The following is a 21,182-nucleotide window of genomic DNA, read 5'->3' on the forward strand; positions in this document are numbered from 1 at the left end:
CCCGAGCTCCCTTAAGCGATCGTCGTATGATTTATTTCTTAGAGAAACTACCATTTTAGTTGCTCTTCTCTGGACTTTCTCCAACAACTCTATGTCTTTTTTAGAATGGGGACTCCAGATTTGGTCCAGATTTTTTGTACCTAATTTTTTAATCCTCCTGGATTTGTATACACTTCTTCCAGTTCATTCCGTTTCTATTTCTATAGCTTCCTGGTCAAACATTTAATCAATAAGACTCCTCACCTTTACCTTTTTCATATCGAATAGTGCATAGGGCACTGCATTGTATCAATGGCAGCGTATCTCAATAATTATTTTTGTTATATGAAGGTAACACGGTCAGAATTTTGCTTCAGATTCCAGACCAGACGCTTGTAGTGTAAAAACATACTTTCAAATAAATATTTTGTATCACCGGAAATTGAGTCCGAGACCTTTCTCTTAAATGGTAGGTAAACTCACTGATCATTAGACAAGGAGGCTTACGAATAAGACTCAAACCCCTTTTATTTGGAAATTTTCAGGGGTAATCGCAACGAGGGTGAAGTGTCATGCGGGCTGGCTATGCTGCCGGGCGGCCAAACAAGCTCTGGGGGGTGGCTGTACGCGTTGGGAAGGGACACGCGGCTGCGCGTATGGTGCCTGGAACGCGCATCTTGCGTTGCCGTACATCCCTTGCTCCCCGACCATACTGACACTCTCACGCAAGGAGGTACGTCCTTGTCATCACTAAGGCTTAACCATAACTACGGAAAGTAGGTGAATGGGTCGGCGTATAATGCCTTACTATGAGAGAAACTAATCATTTTTATATTGATTTATTGTCTATATTTTTACTCTATGGTTGTTTTTTATATTTTTGCCATTTCATTTATTTGTGGTCACGATGGATTTATTATTATTTATTTATTTATTTTACATAGACATGCAGTCAACAATGATTAAATGACATAATAAAGATAAGGCTTAAAGGCAGACCAGCGAAGTTTCTAAATAAAAATCGTACATATTAAATTATGGTTCAACAAAAGGGTGTTTTTGTGTGTTTATGTTCTACATATTTATAAAATGTATTTTTTTGTAAGTTGTACGACCATAGAATTAAGAATATTCTAGAAGGAGCGTAGAATCATATTTGAATACATCGGACTATCACCGAGTAATAGTGCCAGATCGCAAAGAATATAACCATAACACAAATGTAATGTTAAAATTCTACGTAAATAGATGTATGGAAAAATAAACAAATAAAAAAAAATAAAAAAAATTAATTCCTTTTTATTAAAATTTTAAAAAATGTATTATTAATATTCAAAGCATTAACTTTGTGGCCAAACATTTTACTAAATTTTTTTTAAATATTTGCATATAACCACTTACCGACTTTTCTATGTCTACCAATTTCGAGACGTACCCGTTTCTTCGTCAAGACACCAATTAAACCCAGCAACAACTATGGTGTAGCCTTCCACGCGGTAGCCATGCTCTTTTATAAGACCTGGGCTTGGAGGGCGAGAACTATTCACGGGGACCCATCGAAATAGATCTTCACAATTCACAGTGACATCAGGAGCTTGTATAGTACTGACCCCCGAATAATAGATATCGGTTAACATTTGACTATTTATCTGTTCTACAGCTCAAAGTCATATGCTCCGACTGGGAGAGTCTCCATCCGGAGATGTGCTTCTTGCAGTATTTCTATGCTTCGCCACTGAGAGCCACTTCATGGTCTTGAAACCGATACACGAAGACCAAAACACCGTACGCTTTGCAAGGATATGTCACTTATTCGGACCAGAGGTAAGCCGCTATATTGTTTCTCGTATCTGCATTTTTTAATCCAGGTCCTTAGTATACCATATTTTGGGGTCGATAAGACACACCGGACCATAAGACGCACCCCAATTTTTGGTTATCTGGTGGTTCCAAAAAGTCTGTCTTGTGGTTCCGAAAAATACGGTACGTCTCTCTTTTACACACTTCAAACCATTGCAATTTTAAAGTTGGGTTGTGATAGAGCAGGATAGAAAAGGATACTACTGCGACCGTATTACGAAACCACAACCCATCTCAATGATTGAAACCATGTTATATTATTGACTCGAGAGTTCTTTCTAATCTATTATGTGTTTCAAAAGAACTAGCCCTTCCGCACTGCTAAACTTTGTATTATATTGCAGCGTGATTTAGTGGACTTTGGGGTGTCCGGCACCAGCCTGTGGGCGTCTTGGGGCTCGGGGCTGGGAGGCGCAGCCTTAGGCCCCGCCGCCTGCTGGAGAAGGGCTCCAGCCGCCCCCGCGCCGCCCCCCGATCTGCTGCCGCGGGACACCCACGCAGCCTACGCAGAGAGACTGTTCAGTCCGGGACTGTTCCCGATGGCAGTCATAGCTAAAGCTCTCAGCGTAAGTTACATTTAAAACATACATAACATGTTTTTTTTAGCTGGCAACTTTAAAATTATGTTAAGAATATGCGCGGTCTGAAAACGTTTTCCCGGATTTTTTTCCTGGATTATGGCACTAGAGTGAGTGATGATATTTGCGTCCTTCTTCCTTCAAAAAAGCATCCAAACGGTTTTTGAACTAGTTGACTGAAATGGAATGGACAACTAGGCTTGGAAATTTATTCCAGTCTGAAACTACCCTGCCGGATAGGAAGTTTATCTTGGGATCGAGGCGGAATCAGAGACGATAAAGCTTCCAGTTATGACCCTGTAAATTTGTGTTGGGTTTTATTTGATACATCTCGTGCAGGAAGCAGTCATAGTATGATATGTTTGATAAAATAGTTAAATACACTAGATTTTTAATTGGCATCAACCCTCTACAAAATGGTATCGACCCACTTCGAAATGGTGACAAAAAAAAGAAATATTACACTGGCCTATCTAGATCCAAGCCGCAGAAATATCAGTAGAACAACTCTATATTCTATCTCTATTTTATATATTCCTCAGATCTACGAGCGCAGTAGCGACGCAGCCAATGCCAGCACCCGGGACCAGACGGTGCTGGAGGGGGGGGATGCGGGGGAAGGGATGCGCGCCCTGAAGGTGCGCGCGGTGTCAGCGGCCATCGCGGCTGAGCAGAAGCACTCGGCCAGAGGACAACTAACGCCCGAGGAACTCATGCACAAGTGAGACACGGATAATTAAATTCTTCACAGAGGATCTGTATTGAAATATAATGAGACCTGTGTTTTGCGATTTGAGTAGCTTGTTTATAAATAAAATGAACACAATAAAAAAAATATGGAATTTAGTTTAAATAAAAATTAAGTTAATGTTAAACTTTACTTTTGTGTAACCATATAACATATTTGGTGTTCTTACATAAAACCATCGACCTATTAATACACAAAGATGCACCCTGAGCACTCTAAAATTATGACACTTATTTCATCCCCAAACGCTCAGTCATGCCCGAGCCGTTCTCTAACCGCCAGCTGAGTTTCGATGAGAGCTTGACATTTAATTCGAAACCAAAATGCCTGATTGTGTCTTGAAAGCATAATAAAACTGTCCGGATAAACATAAAAATGACCATATAACTTTTCATTTGTAAGTAGGTACCTCCTAGGTACTTTTTTTTTTATTGAATTCCGTAACTTAAAATAATAAATATTCAAATTTATAATTATTTTTGTAAACATCAAACTCTGCTCTTTTTGCCAAAAAGGTGGACTTAATGTAAAAATATGATTTAAAAAAATATATTGAATGTCAGTCAATATAATTTGCGTATTACCAAAAATCCAGTAAATTATGAGGAATAGGAAAAAATCTTATTTTCATCCATTAAAATTAATGTTTTTTTTAAACATTCAAAAACAACATTTTTAATAAACAATAAATTAACATCCTTCAAAGTTTTTAGTATATGCATTCTCGTCAAATGCAGCCCCGGTGAACAATAAATAAACCAATTACGCTCCTAGCTTTTTTCTACTTAACAAATTGAAGAATTTAAGAGCTATATACATGCCTAAGCCAAAGCTTATCATTTCCCAAAAAACTGCATGTAAATCAGTCCTGTAGTTATTACATCTATCAATACAAACATTGCCTTCCATATATATAGATCCAATGAATCCTATCTAAAGAATATACAAAACTAAAAATGTAAGTGTGTCATAAAGCCATTATGTGGTCAAATCCCAAAGCTAGAGTAAATACGAGAGTATTTTTCATAATTTACTGTGTATATTTAACTCAAAATCAGAATTTTTTGAGCTGTCTATTTTGTCAGAGGTGCGATTTGTGCAGACCTGCCCACAACTCGTCGTCCATCTTTTAAAAATGCGTATCACAAATTTGTTGATTTTGGAGATGACTTTAGCTTGGAAAATTTTCGCATTAAAAAAAATAATAAAAATAATCTTACTGTATTTTGCTTGTTTTTTATATTATTTTAAGACAGTATGATGCCCATTTATTCCATAAATATAACTTAATTTTTATTAAAATATTCATAACTCAATTTCAACAAAAAACGAGACATGCGGAACACTTTTAATAAAATATCTGCAGCGTTCAACAGAGACCACATTTTTCTTGTGTTCTAGGTGTTGGTCGGAACTATACAGCTGGTGTGTTCAATATCTTGAAGTTTGGAGGAAACCTCTGGGAATTGTCATTTCTAGTCACGTAAGCATCTTTTCCTTTTCGATACGCTTGTAACTTTCACAATACATATTCTTTTCAATAAAAAGTTTTAAAACAGTTGTCGTGATTGATGTCGTGATCAGTTTTACACTTTTTTGTTGCTCCCTTGAAAAACGTAAAACAGGGATTTGACTGTACAATAAAAAAGTATAAATTCTTACCAATTTTTCACCAGTCTGGAATTTCTCCCGCGCGTAGTACAGAGAATCACATTGTTTTTGTTGTTCAGGAGAATGGCGGTTGGTGCGTACAGTTACGCCGCGGAGGCGTATCATTCATCCGCCCGATGGATCTCCTGGAGCATTTGTTCCTGTCTGAGGAGGACTCGGAAATAAATCCGCGAGATTGCTGCGATATTATTTCTCCAGGTAATTAAGCTTAAAACTACCAAAGGTTGGTTATTTTTTTATTAAATGTTTTGTCAGTATTCTTCATTTCATAGAGGTCCATTCCACTACGGTCAACTACACTACCTAATGTAATTTTTCTGGGATACACAGCTGCAAGATGTGATTCATCGTAATCCTAAGTACTTAATTATTATAATTAATTAATTATTATATCGGTACTATAAAGAAGTTCTGGAAGAAGCAAAACTCACGATGCTCAGTTTAGAATAAATTTATATCAGGAACATATGGAGTGGTGTATCATTCTCCAAATCATGACCATAAATTTTAATTAGATTTCTTCGAAGATTAGTTTAAAAAAACATGCAATAAAAGAGGGAAAAACAGAATTACAGCAAAGAAAAAATTAGTATGAAGCATCAAAAAGAAAATTGGAATAATTAAACATCACCTTTATTTATGCGGAATCTAGTCCTTGTCTACAAAAATTTGGACAAACTCAAAATATTGTTTATAAATCCACCTGTTCCATGAAGAAGTATAGAAATTAAAAAAAAAAAAAACTTTTTAGGCATTGCCTAGTATGTACGTGAAATAATTCAATCAGATGAATCTTACCCAAAGCACTCACCGAAAGAACTGAAGGAGCATGGATGTTTAAATATGGGCAGAATGGTGAACGTTACACAGTGTGTAAAGTGGCCACTTAAACCAACCAATAACAGGTCATGAGCCCTGTAGATGCCTAGACTTCTATATTACCTTCTCTAAAATGGTCTTCATCTCTGTTGTTATGTGTTAATTTTAACAGCTCCCTAGGGAGTTGAATCCAGTCCTTGTCTACAAAAATTTGGACAAACTCGAAATATTGATGTAAATTTTTTGCTTTATTTGCATTTATAATTGTTTTAGATGTTTCTGTGAGTCGCGACGTGTGCACTATGGTGATAGCCGCCGGGGAGGTGGCTCGCCGCACCGGACTCCCCGCCCTGGAGGACGTGAAGGCGGGACAGTTGCAGGAAGTGGCTGACCAGCTACTCGCCGATACAGAGGTTAACCTCCTTCGATCATAAATTTTGCCAGAAATCGTCTGGCTTAAAACTAAGTCAGCTTCATCATTGTCCTTTTATCCGCACTCAATAGGCTTATCATCTCATCGGTACTCCTATTGCAGTGTTTCAGTGATCTTTTGAAGGCAAGGTGATCTGCCTTACGCTTCAAGGAGCAGTTTATCGGGCCACTCGCAGATAGCAGATGGACACTCGAATTTTGCTTGTTTTACTGGTTTGCGGAATTTGGCGTTGCTTTGCGTTATCTTCAGTTACTTTGCCACCGAACCCTAATACAAATTAATGCAATTACCTACCTTGTATTGGGATTCTTCCAACCTTAATGTTGGAACTTCTCTCTCGTGGCAGGCTCTATCAGATCCTGTGGTCAGATCGCCATTGTCGGATTCTTGATTATTGATTCATACAAAAACACGACACAGTTGATTGGAATGACTTATTGATCGCTAAAATAACTTGTTAGCGACTGCACTGAGAATATCAAAATCACATGTACATTTAGTGACAGTTCAGTTATTGAACCGGAGAGAAAAAGGTTGTTCCCACAGTAGTACATTATCGGTAGGTAGCAATGAATTTAACAGAGATTTTAAATACAATTTAATTTCTAAATAGAAACTTGTTTTTTAAAAATATTTTTGTACATAACATTTTTGATAAAAGTACATTATTTATAAACATGTTTTTCATAATTTTTTCTACACTAAAATAAGCCAAACAAAATCCTACATAGGCATGGCATGTGCCTGTAAAAAATCTTCAATTTCCATAAAATAATAAATTATTGGTACATTAGAGATGTGCATTTCGGTTGTTTAAAAGAAGTAGCATTAACAGTTACCGTTTCACAAATTAAACTATCTTCATATAAAATAACACTTTAAAACAGTACAATTAACTGCTAAAACAGTTTCTCAAAAATAAATCAAACTGTTACTTGTTATTTTTAGAAAGAGATCCACGAAACAGTTTAATTTGTGAATTAATAATATTCTGACTAATTTTTCTTTACTGTAATTTTTTTTGTGAACCTGTTTCAGCTGTTTTGGAAGAAAAACTGTTTTAAAATAACTCTTTGATTTTTTTTACCACCTCTAGCATACATACATATTTTTTTTCTACCACGTTTTCTTCTTTTCATTTTAATCCTTGGGAATAATTGCGTTTATTAAAATTATTGAGGTTTCTTTAATTTTTAAAAATTTTACTTGCAGATTTTCCCTCCTGCCGTGGTTGCTGCTTTAGCCAAAAAGATGTCCACTATTTCCGATCTCCCCCAAGCACTGCTGGCACTTAACAAATCTCTTCGCTTAGATTGTGAAGGTATTTTTTTTATTCTTTATAAAAAATATTCTCGTTTGTTCGTGGTTAGGAGAAAAATAGTGACCATATAATAACATTACAACAGAGATGAAGAACATTTAAGAGAAGGCAATATAGAAGTCTAGGCATCTACAGGGCTTATGACCTGTCAATGGCTGGTTTAAGTGGCCACTTTACACACTGTAACATTCACCATTCTGCCTATATTTGAACATCTATATTCCTTCAATTCTTTCATCTGTTGATGTTTGTGAAGTTAAAGAGCTGAAACCTTTATTTATGTAGATGCCTAGACTTCTATATTGCCTTCTCTTAAATGTTCTTCATCTCTGTTGTAATATGTTAATATAAACAGCTCCCCAGGGAGTTGAATCCAGTCGTTGTCTACAAAAATTTGGACAAACTCAAAATATTGGTGACCATATAACTCGATAGAATGTTAGGCAGACGGTTGTCCAAACGGAATAGGCGACCAGGGAAGGCCATTGCCGACTCGATCAGCTCCAATAATCTGAACTTGGCCGCACTGTCATGGGGTTTTCTTTTTCGTAGCCTTGTGTAGTGTGTGCAATGTACAGAAAATGATTTCGTTTATAATTTTTGGGTTTTATAACGAGCACATACAAAACTGCTCGCAGTTGGCGTCATGTTATTTTGACATCACATTTATTGCCTGCCAAGTGTACTTCTAACAAACATTGAGTACAAGTATAGAGCAGTAACGTAATACGTGCTGTTTGTCCCACATGGCGTAAAACGTCTCAGGTTATTAAAAATATGCTTATTTTAAATCTGTAGAAAATTTATCCGACGTCACACGAGAAAAATAAAATAACAAAATCATTATAATTTTTAAATAAGCAAAAATTATATTTTTTACTAAATGTGAAAAGACCCTATTATGTTTTTTTTTTAGATTTCCTGATTTAAATATTTGATTAAAAATATTTCTAGAACTAGAAGATGATGAACATGGATATGAGGAGGTGGAAAGCGTGTTCAGCAGTGATATGGGGGTGTCCCTTGCAACAGAAACTCTGCGTCAGATGGCAGAAATCAGGTAAATCTCACCGTTAAACAAAAACAGCAAATTCACTGTTTTGGTAGTGTGTGATCTGTTTAAAATGAACTTTTGTGGTATATTTAACCCAATACTAGCAAAATGTACTTATTTTTTTATATTAAGGCAATCCATCCTAAGAAGGATGATTTCTGCCAAGATTAAAATTTATTTAAAGGAATAAAAATCAAAAAACATTTTTATATAAAACTAAAAATTTATCATATTTTTTGAGAGGAAGCTTCCTATATGGTGGATAATTTCAGGATCAAGGATGGAGAGGAGTGATGCTATGTTAATAGGGTAAGGATATTTTTTTAAGGAGGAGTACATATTATGTTTGTCCCTTATTGGACAGCCAAAGAATATATGGTCTGGAGTCTCATGGTCCAAACCACATTCACACCATGGACTTCCTACAATATTAATCTTGAAAAGGTGGCTATTAGTGCAATAGTGGCCGATTCGTAGTCTACTAATGTTTGAGATTAATCTCTTAGACAATTTTTTTGTGTGGAACCAAGGAGAGCTTGGTATGCTCTCTTGGATATCTTTATAGAGAGTTCCCTTACATTTGGAGGTAAACTCCCACTGGGTATTTCATTGTCGTTTTGCGCAAAATGTACTTAAACACTAAAAAATGTCAGATCATTCGTTTTCATCGAATAAAAAAACCGCTCATTTTTTGTTACAGTATTGGCGGTGTCAATCTTTCTACAGTATCAGTGATAAAGGATCTCGGGGTATTTTTTGATGAAAAACTGTCTTTTTTATATCATGTCAATGAAATTTCAAGCAAGGCATTAAAAATGTTGGGCTTTATTTTGAGAAATACAAAAAATTTCAAGTCCATCCGATCATTGAAAATATTATACTGTTCTCTTGTAAGAAGTAATTTAGATTTTAATTTGTTCTGATTTGAGTCTGATTTCTTTTTTTTCTCTCGCAATATTATTCTTAAACTTTTCTTTATATTTAAAAATGTTTTTCCTTTTTTTGTTTTTTCATATTTATGTATTTATTTCGTTAATATTTTTGGTTGCTTATGTGTATTTACCTACTTGTTACTTTTGTTATAGTTATGCAATTTTATAATTTTTTGTTATGTTAAATTTTTTTTTTTCATATTTATGTTCAATATATGTTAAAGGCAATTTATGCCGTTTATGTAAAATAAATAAAATAAATAAATAAATAAAATAAGCCAGTGGCGGCTTTCCCCTATGTCCACTGGGTCAATGACCCCTCAAAATTTGCCACCAATCAAAATAATTTACTTAAAATACATTATAAAGAATGTATATAATGTAATGCAATTGGGTTATATAATATATTTTTTTAAATCATTCATTCAAATATATAAGGACCTATTAATCTTCATGTTTTTATAGATGTGAGCCGTCAAATATTCATGTTATGTCGAATGCGGGGGTCATTTCTGTAACTGTCCCAAAGCTAATGTCTTATCTCTAGATTTTCTCGTGAGAAAGAAAGAGATGAAATGTCCCATCATCAACGAACATCGGAACATTTCCCTCAAGATTAGTTCAAACACGGGCATTGTCCCGGTAAAGATAGCAATATGAAATAAGGAAGATAAGAAGAAGATTGATAATATTAATATAACATTGCTATTGGTCTAGACTGGAAGAGATACGGTGAAATGTATTTTACATACCTATACTTAAAAAGGACGAATTCTTAATGGAAACGATTAACACAAGTTTATATTTTCTCGTCCCTTTTTACAAGATTAAAATGTACTTTATTAAGACCTTTTTAAGAAACTCCATGAGCTAAGATAAAGTGCACTCGCTATGATAAGTATTTTGTAAATTTGAAAAAAAAAATTGTGTAAATATTACTGTAAAATACACATGTACCTATTTAGTTAAAAAAATGACCCCATTTTTAACCTCTTCAGCCGCCACTGCACATAGGTACTGTGCAGATATTGAGCTGAGAAGCGTGCCACAGTTGCGGGCAATCTGGCTCCTCTACACCGGCCAGCTGCCGTTTCATTCAACAATTAAGTTTGTAAGTGAAAATTCTTGATGGAAGTTCATTGTGAACTTCACAATGAACTTCCATCAAGAATTTTCACTTACAAACTTAAATGTTTTAGATAACGCAAACACAGCAACCCTGAAACGACTGTAAAGATACCAGTCTCGAAGATGTCGCGAAAGCGATGAAACCGGTCACTGGATATTCCAAATTTGTGGATTAAAGTATATCATTCAACAATGTTTTGAGTATATTTATTTACAGGTTCTGGATTTTTACCAATTTTATGAAGTGGTGTTGTTATTTGCTCGTGTTCAGGTACGCGATATGCTGCAACGTGCTGATCTTGGGGGGCGTGCTGCGTGGAGCTTCCGGCCGCAGCCTTTGGCCCCTGGCGGGTCACACCAGCGTCAGCCTCCAGGCGTACTCCTCCCTGGCCTGGCTCACGCAGACTACACTTCCCGAGTCGCCTGATCATCACGCCTTGTGAGTCGACTCAATATGTTTGTATTAATTACTCGGGGAGCTGAATCTGTATGTAATGATAGAGGGGTGTGGCGACTCGTCGTAAAGATTTGTTACTCTGGCAAAAAATTGTTTAAATTTGTCTATGTCAACGAAAAGCAATAAATCTCTTACCCTCTTTATAATATGCATGCTTCCACTTTCCATTATGTTGTATCCCAACTCAACACAGGGCTCTTGGCCTCATAGAGCGAGGGATACGTTATTATTTTTTTTGTAATTTTTGTAATAAATGTAAAATAAATAGAAAATAATAAAAAAATTAAAATTCATGCTTTGAAAATTGGAAAAAAATATCCATTCATTGTATTTTAAATGAGGTAGTTAAGTGATTTAAAAAAAAAACTTGTTAAAAATGTTTTTGTTGTTTTGAAATTACTCCGCCTGTGATGTCACAAGTTCTCGTCGGTGAGTTCTGCTGACATATAAAAGCAGCAGTCCGTAGTGTAAAAATACACTCAGCCTTGAAAAAAATGGTTTCCAGAAACTGTAAATCTATCGCAACACAAAACAATGCTGCAATTGGTTGGTTGATTCTAAAAAACTTGTGACGTAATGAAATGAAACCATTTATATTCATTGTTTCATTAGTTTTTGAGAAGCTTTGTCGTACAATTAAATGCTCTTATTTTTACCACGTGTAAGAACATATTTTTACGCATAGCACTGAACTTCTTATTATTACATATTTATTTGACATTATTTTTGCTTTTCTGTCAGCACATTCACGGACTCTTTTCTCATAGAATCCACTATTCATTTAAATTTTTTGCTGCTTTGGTGCAAAATGCATTTCTGTCTTCATATTTAAAAATGCACTTCTGTTCTTTCCACTGCAATATATCTATGTACTATACGTTTAGTATACCCATATATTTTATACTAATATGTAAAGATGATGTTTTTATTATTTTTTTTCTTCTAAAAATCATTCATATTTTTTGCTACTTCTGTGTAAAATACATATCTGTCTTTATTTGTATACATGTATGTATGTAAAACATGTACAAGCCTACAAGGCGTTTAAATAAATAAATATGAACACATATAACTTTCTTATTTTTTGAGAAATTTCACTACTGATTGGACCGTAATTTATGGTTTCAAGTAAATCTTATTTGACTAACATACTGGGACACTGCTGACTCTTTTTTGACACAACATCTCCTCTTACAATATTATAATTACTTCAGTTTTACATAGGCTATAGTTTCATTTCTTAAATGAGAGACACAGTTTGGACGGCTACAGAAATAGCCGCGGACTTGTTAAAATTTAGTTTTGTCTGAATTGTCAAATGTCTATGTTACTGTCCTTTTCTGGTGTGTCATTCTTTTAATTAGTTTTTTTTTCCATTTTATTTTAAGTTAAATGTTTGTTGCTGTGCTTATAATTTCTGTAATTGTTGTAAAAGGTTTTTTGAATTGTCAGTTTAGAAAGATATAATTGATGAAACCTGAATAAATAAATTTTCTGTTTTCCATTTAAAATTTTTTCATTTACAGAACTAAACTGTGTATTATTTCTTACTCTAGAAAGAGCGGCATGGAGAGGCTGTCCCTCCTGCGCGTAGGGGAGGGTGGCCCGGCGGGCGCGGCCGCAGGGGGCGCGGGCAGGGCCGCCCCCGTGGCCTGGTGGTTCGCCCGGGGGGCTGGGGGGCGCGCCGCCCGCCACCTGCTGGCGGCACAGCCCCCCCGCCTGCACTGGAGCGCCGCCCTGCAGCCCTATGTGCACTGCCTGGGCCACCTGATGTAAGTATTTTTATATATATTTCTGGGAACCTAAACCTATCTAATAAAATCACTCAAATGTTTTTCCCAACGCTGGCTGATGCAGCAAACTTCCTTCGTCATCACTTAAGCGCTTTCGAAACGACCCAAATCTTTACCGGACACGGAGCTATGAGAAGTTACCTATATAAGTTTAAATTAAGGAATTATGACTATTGTCCATGCGATGATATTTATTCACAGAGTATCGAAAATCTGTTATTTCAGTGCTCCATTTTTCAGTTTACAACACCATAATCTTGGAGCAGAATGCAGGAAAGATGAAACATCCTTTAACAGATATTCACATAGTCGTTAAAAGTAGTTATCACGCGGCATTGTTCTTAGACTTGCAACAATGGTGATTGGACTCGTAAAGGTAATAAACCAAAATCAGTGATCAAAAATCAAATCCAAGATAAAAAATAACAAATTTTTCTGAGTCCCTAGCCTTGTACATGACACGTAAGACTACGGGTCCAAACACATATAAAAATATTTAAAAAAACCTATCTAATAGGGGTCTGAAAAGAAAAAAAAACACAGAGGGAAAACATTCTTCAGAAGAGAATATGGAAGAGGCATTTACGGGGCTTATGAATTGTCATTGGCTGGTTCAAACATAACTGGTAAAAAGAAAGTATAAAAATTTATTAGTATTTTTAGATGTTGCCTGGTAAGTGAAATAATTCAGCCAGATAAATTTCACCTATGTCAATAAATGTTTCGGCTATTTTGCTTCACAAAAGTCAACAGATGGATGTAAAGTGACCAATTAAACCAGCCACTGACAAATCTAGACAAATCCTAAGCCCTGTAAACTTCCATATTCCTTCGTCGAAAATGTTTCGCTCCTCTCTTTTGCAATAAATTTTAACATGTTCAAATTAAAATCTGTTTTATTTTATTTTGAAATTGATGTAAAAATATTTTGAATTTTGAATAGACATAACTCTGTGTGACCATCCAATATTTAAAAAAAAAGTCAATTAAGAGAATTATATCTCATACCTTGTTGACTCATGCTTAAAATGTTAGTGCTTCATTTCAAAACAAAAATGAAATATTATGACCTATGTAGGTGGGGAGCCAGCGGAGGCTTCACTCTGGGGGAGTGGCTTGCGGGTGCAGGGCGCCCCCGCCTCGTGCAGAGTTACGCCAGACTGCTGGCCCCGTGGTGCGAATGGAACTCGTGCTCAAGTATGTCTAAATTCGATCAAATATGTATGTCTTAATAATATTATTATCTAACTCGTGTTTTTGGATTCTGTGCTCCATGTTCCAATTCCTGGCAAGATGATGATGAATAATTTATCTTAACAAAATGCGTCGTCAATGCAACCCCAAGAGATATGAATGGCATTGTTCTGAACTAAAAGATTAAAACTAATCACTTCATATTACAAATGATGGATATACTATTCAAAAGGTGATCCTAATAAAACTAATACATTTATTGATGAGTGCACTTTGACGGGCTTGTTGCTAAAATCAATATTTGCCAGCCAACCACAAAACAGACTGGTAAAAAGAAAATTTGCAAAAGTTCTTACATTTAGAAAAAAAAATTGCATGATTTTTCTGGATCTTTTAGGGAACATTTTTTATGACGTACATATTTGACCAACGTAGCGAGATGCACCAGACGCGAACAATAAAAGCGGCTGTGTAGGGGAGGGGTAAGGATTTGTGGAATGGATGCTTGTTCGAGACATTTAGGATCGTCTCCATTTAAAAATTATAATAAAAAATATTTTTCATTTAAAAAAATTAGTTTTTGAAAAAAACTCTTGCTCAATGGCGAGCCTCGTCATTTATTTATTAAGGAAATCATAGTCTTATATAAATACAAGGTACAAAAGAACAATTTTTAAAAAGTAAGACCAATTACAGATTTCACATTAATTTATTATGAATGCTGGAGGAGAGGGGAAAAAATAATTAAATTCTAAAAAAATAAAAATATCAAATAAAAAGTACAATCATCTACATCGATATCAGGCATTAGGTGTATGATACACTTTCATTCCTCTCAGTACTGGGCAGTGTTTAATGAGGACCCCATTATTTGGCCGGTCCATCTTGTAGGAGACCGTCCTTTTGCTCGATCACTCAAGTTATATTATAAAACAATAGATAAATTGAATGTAGACAATTTATCGATATGGCTAGAAATAAACAATTTTATACTAAATGTTAAAAGGGAAAAAAGAATACTTTTCCTTTACATGCATCGTCACTGTTTCTCCTGACAGGAGAGTTCATCGTGGGTATGTCGTTATTGGACACCGGGGAGCCCCAGAAGGCCCTGGCCTCCTTCCTCCGGGCGGGGCAGGGAGCCACTACGGAGCCCTTCCTGGCGCGTATGCTGCCCCCCGGCACGCACACCCCCCGCCACGCTCTGCTCAACTATTACTTGAAGGTAAGCGCATCTCATGTTCTGTAAAATTTTTATTAAATTAAATTTTTTCTTTATCTGTTTCTTTTAATATACTCAGATATGTGAGACCCATAGTTGGTCTTGTTATGTGTTGTTACTCTGTGTATTTACCTAATTGATGTTTGTTTTTTATTAGGTTATCAAGCTGTTTGAGCTCCACAAGGCTCCAGAATGCATCATCAGTCTTGCTGAAGCAGCCATTGGAATAGCTGATAAAGATGATCCCCATCTGGTAAGTCATACTTGACTGTTTCCAGTAAAGTTGAGAATATTATTTAACTATGCTCTGCATGAGCGGGAATAGGTGCAATGCAATTATAGTAAAACCCCCTTTTAAAGCTTTTCAAGGGAGCAATAAAAAAGTTTAAAAATAAGGAAACGAAAAAACTAGAAAAGTTGTAACTGTAAAACTGGCATAATTGGGAATGTTGAATATTTTATCTGAAAATGTAAAATTGAGGAACGTAAAAATTAGGTTTTATTGTATTAGAGAACATTGCTAAATCAATTCTATAAAAATTCAATTATTTAATTAGTTCTTTTGAAGAGTTGATGTTTTTAACGAATGATAGTTTACGCTGTGTGCAACAGTTTTATTATTAGTATTACTTATGTTATCAATATTTAAAGAACACAACTATAGTTTCGGGAGTGCACTTCCCTCGTCGTTAACCACTAATATAAAAGTGTCATAAAGTGAATGTTGATTTAATAAATAAAGGATTTAGTCTCGACGTATGCATAATATCGATTATCACTCGACCTCCACTCAGCAGCACGGCAATTTAAAAACCTATGTTTGGAGAGTGAGAATTAATTTACGGACCATCACAATATGAAAACAGATTGACTTTTCACCGAAGATGTTCAGTTTCACTCTCCGAACTGGCAGAGTTTACAAGAATCCCAGTATACTCAGAAGCCTGTACAACTCATTGGTCTGGAGCAGGCTTGAGCGTGCTTCGGCGATATGGAGTCGTTTGCAAAGGGCGAGATATTCCCTCAAGGGTTTCTGAGGATCTCTACATGAAAGAGTGTGATAGTTATTTGTGGCTCTATATACTGGATTCCTCATGCTCACGCTGTGGAGACCTCGGCCATTTTGGAGCATATCAATTTTTGATGTTCCTGATGGATATATCCGACAGCATCGAGAGCAACACACCTGCCTCAGGTTATGCCGATTGAAAGAGCAGTTAGGTAGCTAAACACAATAACTTTGGCTATCGACATCTTTCACACCAGTAAAACGAGCATTATGCCTTCATAATTTTGAGCCATTATTAATGGGTTCCTAGCCTGATATATGATCCCAATTTAACCCCTTAATTATTTTGTTTTCATTATGTTATTTTGGTCCAATAAAAAAATAATGAAAATAAGAATAATATGCCTTCTGTTCATCCACAGCCGGTGTTCCACTCGTTGCTGTTCAACACGTGGGTCTCCCTGTGCGAGTGGGAGCGCGCGCTGGGCGCGGCGGGCGCGCACCCGGCGCGCGAGCGGCGTGCGGCGTGCCTGGCGCGTCTTGCGGCCGCTTTAGGCGCGCGAGGCGCGTTGGGCCGTCTGCTGCGCGTGGGCGCCGCGCCTCCGCCGCCCGAGCTGCGCCGCGCCGCCGAGCGCCGCGCGCGCGCCGCGGACCGTCCGCGCAATCACTACTACCACTTCCTGTACGCCGTTCACGTCCGCAGGGGGGACATGAGGAAGGGTGAGTTTTCAATCTCCGTCAAGCCACGAAGCCTGATTCGGCTTCTATATGTGCAGAGACTGGGATCTCTCAGTTTCAGGAACTGCGAGAAAGGGGTGACTTGGTAGAGGCACAAAATAGTCAACAGTCTACAGCTCCCCAAATTTGGATTCCACGTTCCAACTAAAACAAGATGCTCGACTTTGGGGTCAGTGAAGGCACTCCCTTCACATACCTGAAAACCGATTTAAAGACCGAGGGTCTTCCTTTCGGCTTCGCTCATATTCAATAAAAAATTGCGTAGCTTTCTTTGTTTTCAATTTCGTAAACTGCGATTGTAATTGAAGTGAACTCTGCAGCTTTTATTCTCCCCTTTACTGTTTGACAAATTATATTCCGTTGCTTTGCAAATAAGTCACCAATGGATTCAGACTTCAAGGCCAGTCTCGGGCTGGATTAAAACAGATTCAACCTAGACCCGCGGAAGCATTTCCTGAACAATAGGTTTGTTGTGGTTAGAATAAGCTGCCATAAGAGTTGGGCCGCAATTACTAGCGCTATCTTCTTACGCAAAATCGATATTTATGTATGAAAATGTCTATATTTGTATGAAAATTTAAAATATCTTCACCGGTAACATGTAAACATCTAAAAATTTTCGGGACATAATATCAAAATACTCGAAATTCAAGCAGAAAAAAAAATATACTAATGCACTTAACCCGGATATAGTCACTAGGATGTTTTTAATTAATATTATAGTTGGATAATTTATACAGCGCAATTTTTGTGAAAATCACCTCAAGGGCGCTGTACAATAAATAAATATCCCAGCACGTCTTGCAGCTACTGAGCGCATGGACGGTTGGGATTCTAATTCCTCCTTTCCAATTATGATTTATTTCAATTATAACAAATAGGAGCTAGATTACAGCACGTCTTGCAGCTACAGAGCGCATGGACGTTAAGTAATCAAGCCCCCATTTACATTATGTTTTAATTTGACAGTGAAGTTTAATGTTTGAATGATATGAAAATAAATATTTAAAAAAACTCATTTTTAAAAATAGAAGTTAGATTATAACAAGTCTTTCGTAATAAAATTGTTTCTTTTTTCTTTTTAGGGGTACTTGCATCCATGTCCACATTTTCTTGAATGAGCGCATGGACTGTTGAAATTCTCTAATCCATCCAATTTAATCCTAGCTACCTATTTTTTAGTTGAGATTTGTAACAATATGTTTGTATTTAAAATCATTTATTTTTTGTATAAAAAAAGTCTAATACAATTCATTGTGTAAAAAAAATAAAATATTTACATCACACTAAACTAATATTGTAAAACGCTTCCTTGGCACGGGTTTTCCTAGTGATGAGTGCATTTTTAATTCAATGATGTATTAAAGTGTATTCTTTTAAAGTATTAAATAAATAAATTGTTGATCAAATTTAAGCATATTGGCTTAACATATTTTTTTATTAGTTGAACTTGCGTGCACTTTATGATTAATTATTATGAAGTAAGTCGGTATTCTTATTTGATCGCAGCCGCTGAAGTGATGTATGAACAAGCGGGGCGCATCGCTAGCGAGCTGGGGCCGAGCGCCGAGGCCTTAGGGCTCCGCGCGCGCTGCCTGTTGGCCGCCGTAGACTGTCTGGGGCTGGTGGCCCCCCGCCACGCCTTCCTGGTTGCCCCCGGACACAGCTCCATTCAGGCCGACAAGCGCAACATTCGGGGAGAGGTGACTAGACTTCAGATTGCGAACTTTAACAACCATCGGATAATATTTGCAGTTTTGGATCCAGATCCAAAAATTTTAAATTTTTTTTTTACCTATTTATAGATTTTTAACAGAGATGGTAAACTTGTTTATAAGGAGAGTATGGATATCTTTTTTTAAAGGAAAAAGTGAATATTTCGCGTTTTTTAAAAAGCAAGTGGGAGCGTATCGCAGCCAGATAGAATAAGTCTTAATTTATTTTTAAATTAATTAAGGGGCATGTTAAATTATAAATAGATGAAAAAATTTAATTACAGGCAGATTAGGCAATTAGGCAGATGGAATAAAAGGGGACTATAGAAATTTAGGTATTTACAAGGCTTATGACCTGTCATTGACTTGATTTAGTGTTCACTCGACATTTATTCATTTATCAGCTATAAAATATGTATGTACAGGTACGCCGGGGTTCCGTTCCGAGAGACATTGGTGTAAAAAAATCAGCCTAAAATGAACACAAATGGCGGCCTCCGTGGTGTAGTGGTCAAGACGCTTGACTCACGCACGGAAGGTTCCGGGTTCGATTCCCGGTGAGAACACAATTTTTTTTTTTTAAATGTGATTTTTCTCAAGCCTGGGTGCTCTGTGATGTAATTCACCACTGTAATTAGGCCTCCTGGCCTGTTGTGGTGCAAAAAAATTTAAAAAAATATACAAGACGGAATATTATGACGCGTTTCGTCTTGTTAGGACATTTTCAAACTAACTTAAATATTTTCAAAGTTTCCTTATATACTAAAAATAATTTGAGTTTAATGATGTAATGTCACAATATACCCTCGTGTATATTAAAAAAATAAAGTAGAATTAAAATCCAATAAATGTGTTTTATTTTGGATACATTACCAAATTTAATATGAAATTCTACCAATTGTTTGCGTACACAATGAATAATTTGTTTATCCATTTTTGTCGGGGACACCAAACAAACTAGTAGCGAAAGACAGGCGCCGTGGCGCAGTTGGTTAGACGGCCAACTGTGAAACTGGCGTCGCGGGTTCGATTCCCGCCAGTGGCATGAAAAAAAACAAGAAAGATTTTTTCTCAATTGGTCTGGGTGTTGTAGTGTATTTTTCGTTACCTCCTTTCATATCCCCTCTATCCCACCTGCTGACGAGCCTCAAAATAGAGGCTTAGCGGGTTATTCCTTTAAAAAATATATATACTATTTCTTTTTAGTTCGATGTGCATATTGAACTTTTCGACGCACAAATTGCACATTAATTTTTTTTTAAAAAGTCTTCGCTGGTTTTGTTGGTCTTCCCAAAAACAGTGATCATGGACATTGGTGTTTTTGCTGTAAATCCCCCTCACTTATTTATATATTTATTATTGCTCAAAATTATCGTTTGTTTCCCCACATTGAACATTTTTATTATATTTGGGTTTTGTTCAAATGGTAGGTAGGTTAGATTATTATTTCAACTTAATTTATCACTTTACAATACATTATAATATTTTCCTCTCAGATTGTCCAAACAGAACGGGGCGTAGTGGTGGTTGGACTAGAGGACCTCCGCAAGGAATTGCACCTTGTGACAGCGAGGCTGAAGTTTGCCAACACACAGCCTGATAAACTCTGCCCAGAAAATGGTAACTAATGTATACATAGTATATATTATTTATTCATTTATTAATTACATTATACATACATTTGTTAATGACAGAGACGCAGTTTATAGCGACACAATCAGGAACGACCCATGTCTGTGAACTTGCTCCGACTCGCTAGAAAATCCGCTTTGAGTCGGGGCACTTGTAATGCATTCATAACCATACATTCACACACATATCGGGGGTTAAGGGTCATAAGGGCGAAACTACAAAAACACAGTTTTGAGATAAATGATAAAACAGTTTTCAAAAAATAATACTGTCTTTTAAGGATAGCAAATAAAGAAAATAAAAAATACAGTTAATAGAGCATAAAATGTTTTAGAGACAAAAATATGAAACTACGCTTTCGTCTATATGACCCTAACTTGCGCTTACATTAGTAAATTGACAAAATGATGTAAAAGGTGTTTTATTCTTCTGACTTTAAACAAAACGCTTCATTTGTAGTTTCACACAAATTTATCTAGGTAACTACTTATCGGATGAGTTTCATCTTTTTGTCACTAACAGGATATTTTGTTTGGATATCAGATTAGTACTTAACACAAAACAGCATTTTTTGTAGTTTCGCCCTTATGACCCTAAGCCCCCGATATATACATATATATTCGCACATACATATTTATATTATATTTTATACATACATATATATTAAGTTCACACACATCATTGATACTTTATACATTATTACATTTTACATTTATAAATACATATTAATCATTTACCAGTTAGTCCACATTTGATCGCAGAAATCCATTCCCGTTCGAGCAAACCAGTTACTCAAACCAGATTTGAATTTCGAAAATGACTCAGATTCCTTTGTTACCTGATCTAGTAAATTAAAAATTCTTGGACCTACCACAGAGAAATGTCTCCTGGCCAAAGTT

The 21,182-nt window shown here is 36.2% G+C and overlaps 1 protein-coding gene across 1 annotated transcript in view; it reads left to right on the plus strand.

Annotated features, from left to right (window-relative positions):
* Nup160 (nuclear pore complex protein Nup160) overlaps window positions 1-21,182 on the plus strand; it is a 31,660-nt gene that overhangs the window by 4,706 nt on the left and 5,772 nt on the right. The window contains exons 6-22 of the mRNA XM_088231503.1: window positions 525-712; window positions 1,640-1,803; window positions 2,184-2,405; window positions 2,960-3,138; window positions 4,567-4,648; window positions 4,896-5,034; window positions 5,929-6,068; window positions 7,301-7,409; window positions 8,364-8,469; window positions 10,795-10,962; window positions 12,537-12,752; window positions 13,852-13,970; window positions 15,026-15,192; window positions 15,347-15,442; window positions 16,621-16,918; window positions 18,446-18,639; window positions 20,148-20,271. Coding sequence (XP_088087629.1) covers window positions 525-712; window positions 1,640-1,803; window positions 2,184-2,405; window positions 2,960-3,138; window positions 4,567-4,648; window positions 4,896-5,034; window positions 5,929-6,068; window positions 7,301-7,409; window positions 8,364-8,469; window positions 10,795-10,962; window positions 12,537-12,752; window positions 13,852-13,970; window positions 15,026-15,192; window positions 15,347-15,442; window positions 16,621-16,918; window positions 18,446-18,639; window positions 20,148-20,271 — 2,711 coding nt within the window. The remainder of the gene's footprint in view (window positions 1-524; window positions 713-1,639; window positions 1,804-2,183; window positions 2,406-2,959; window positions 3,139-4,566; window positions 4,649-4,895; window positions 5,035-5,928; window positions 6,069-7,300; window positions 7,410-8,363; window positions 8,470-10,794; window positions 10,963-12,536; window positions 12,753-13,851; window positions 13,971-15,025; window positions 15,193-15,346; window positions 15,443-16,620; window positions 16,919-18,445; window positions 18,640-20,147; window positions 20,272-21,182) is intronic.

This window comes from Micrasema longulum, unplaced genomic scaffold (genome assembly GCF_059751315.1).
Source record: "Micrasema longulum isolate JH-2025_06_02 unplaced genomic scaffold, ASM5975131v1 h1tg000888l, whole genome shotgun sequence".
Taxonomy (NCBI): Eukaryota; Metazoa; Arthropoda; class Insecta; order Trichoptera; family Brachycentridae; genus Micrasema; species Micrasema longulum.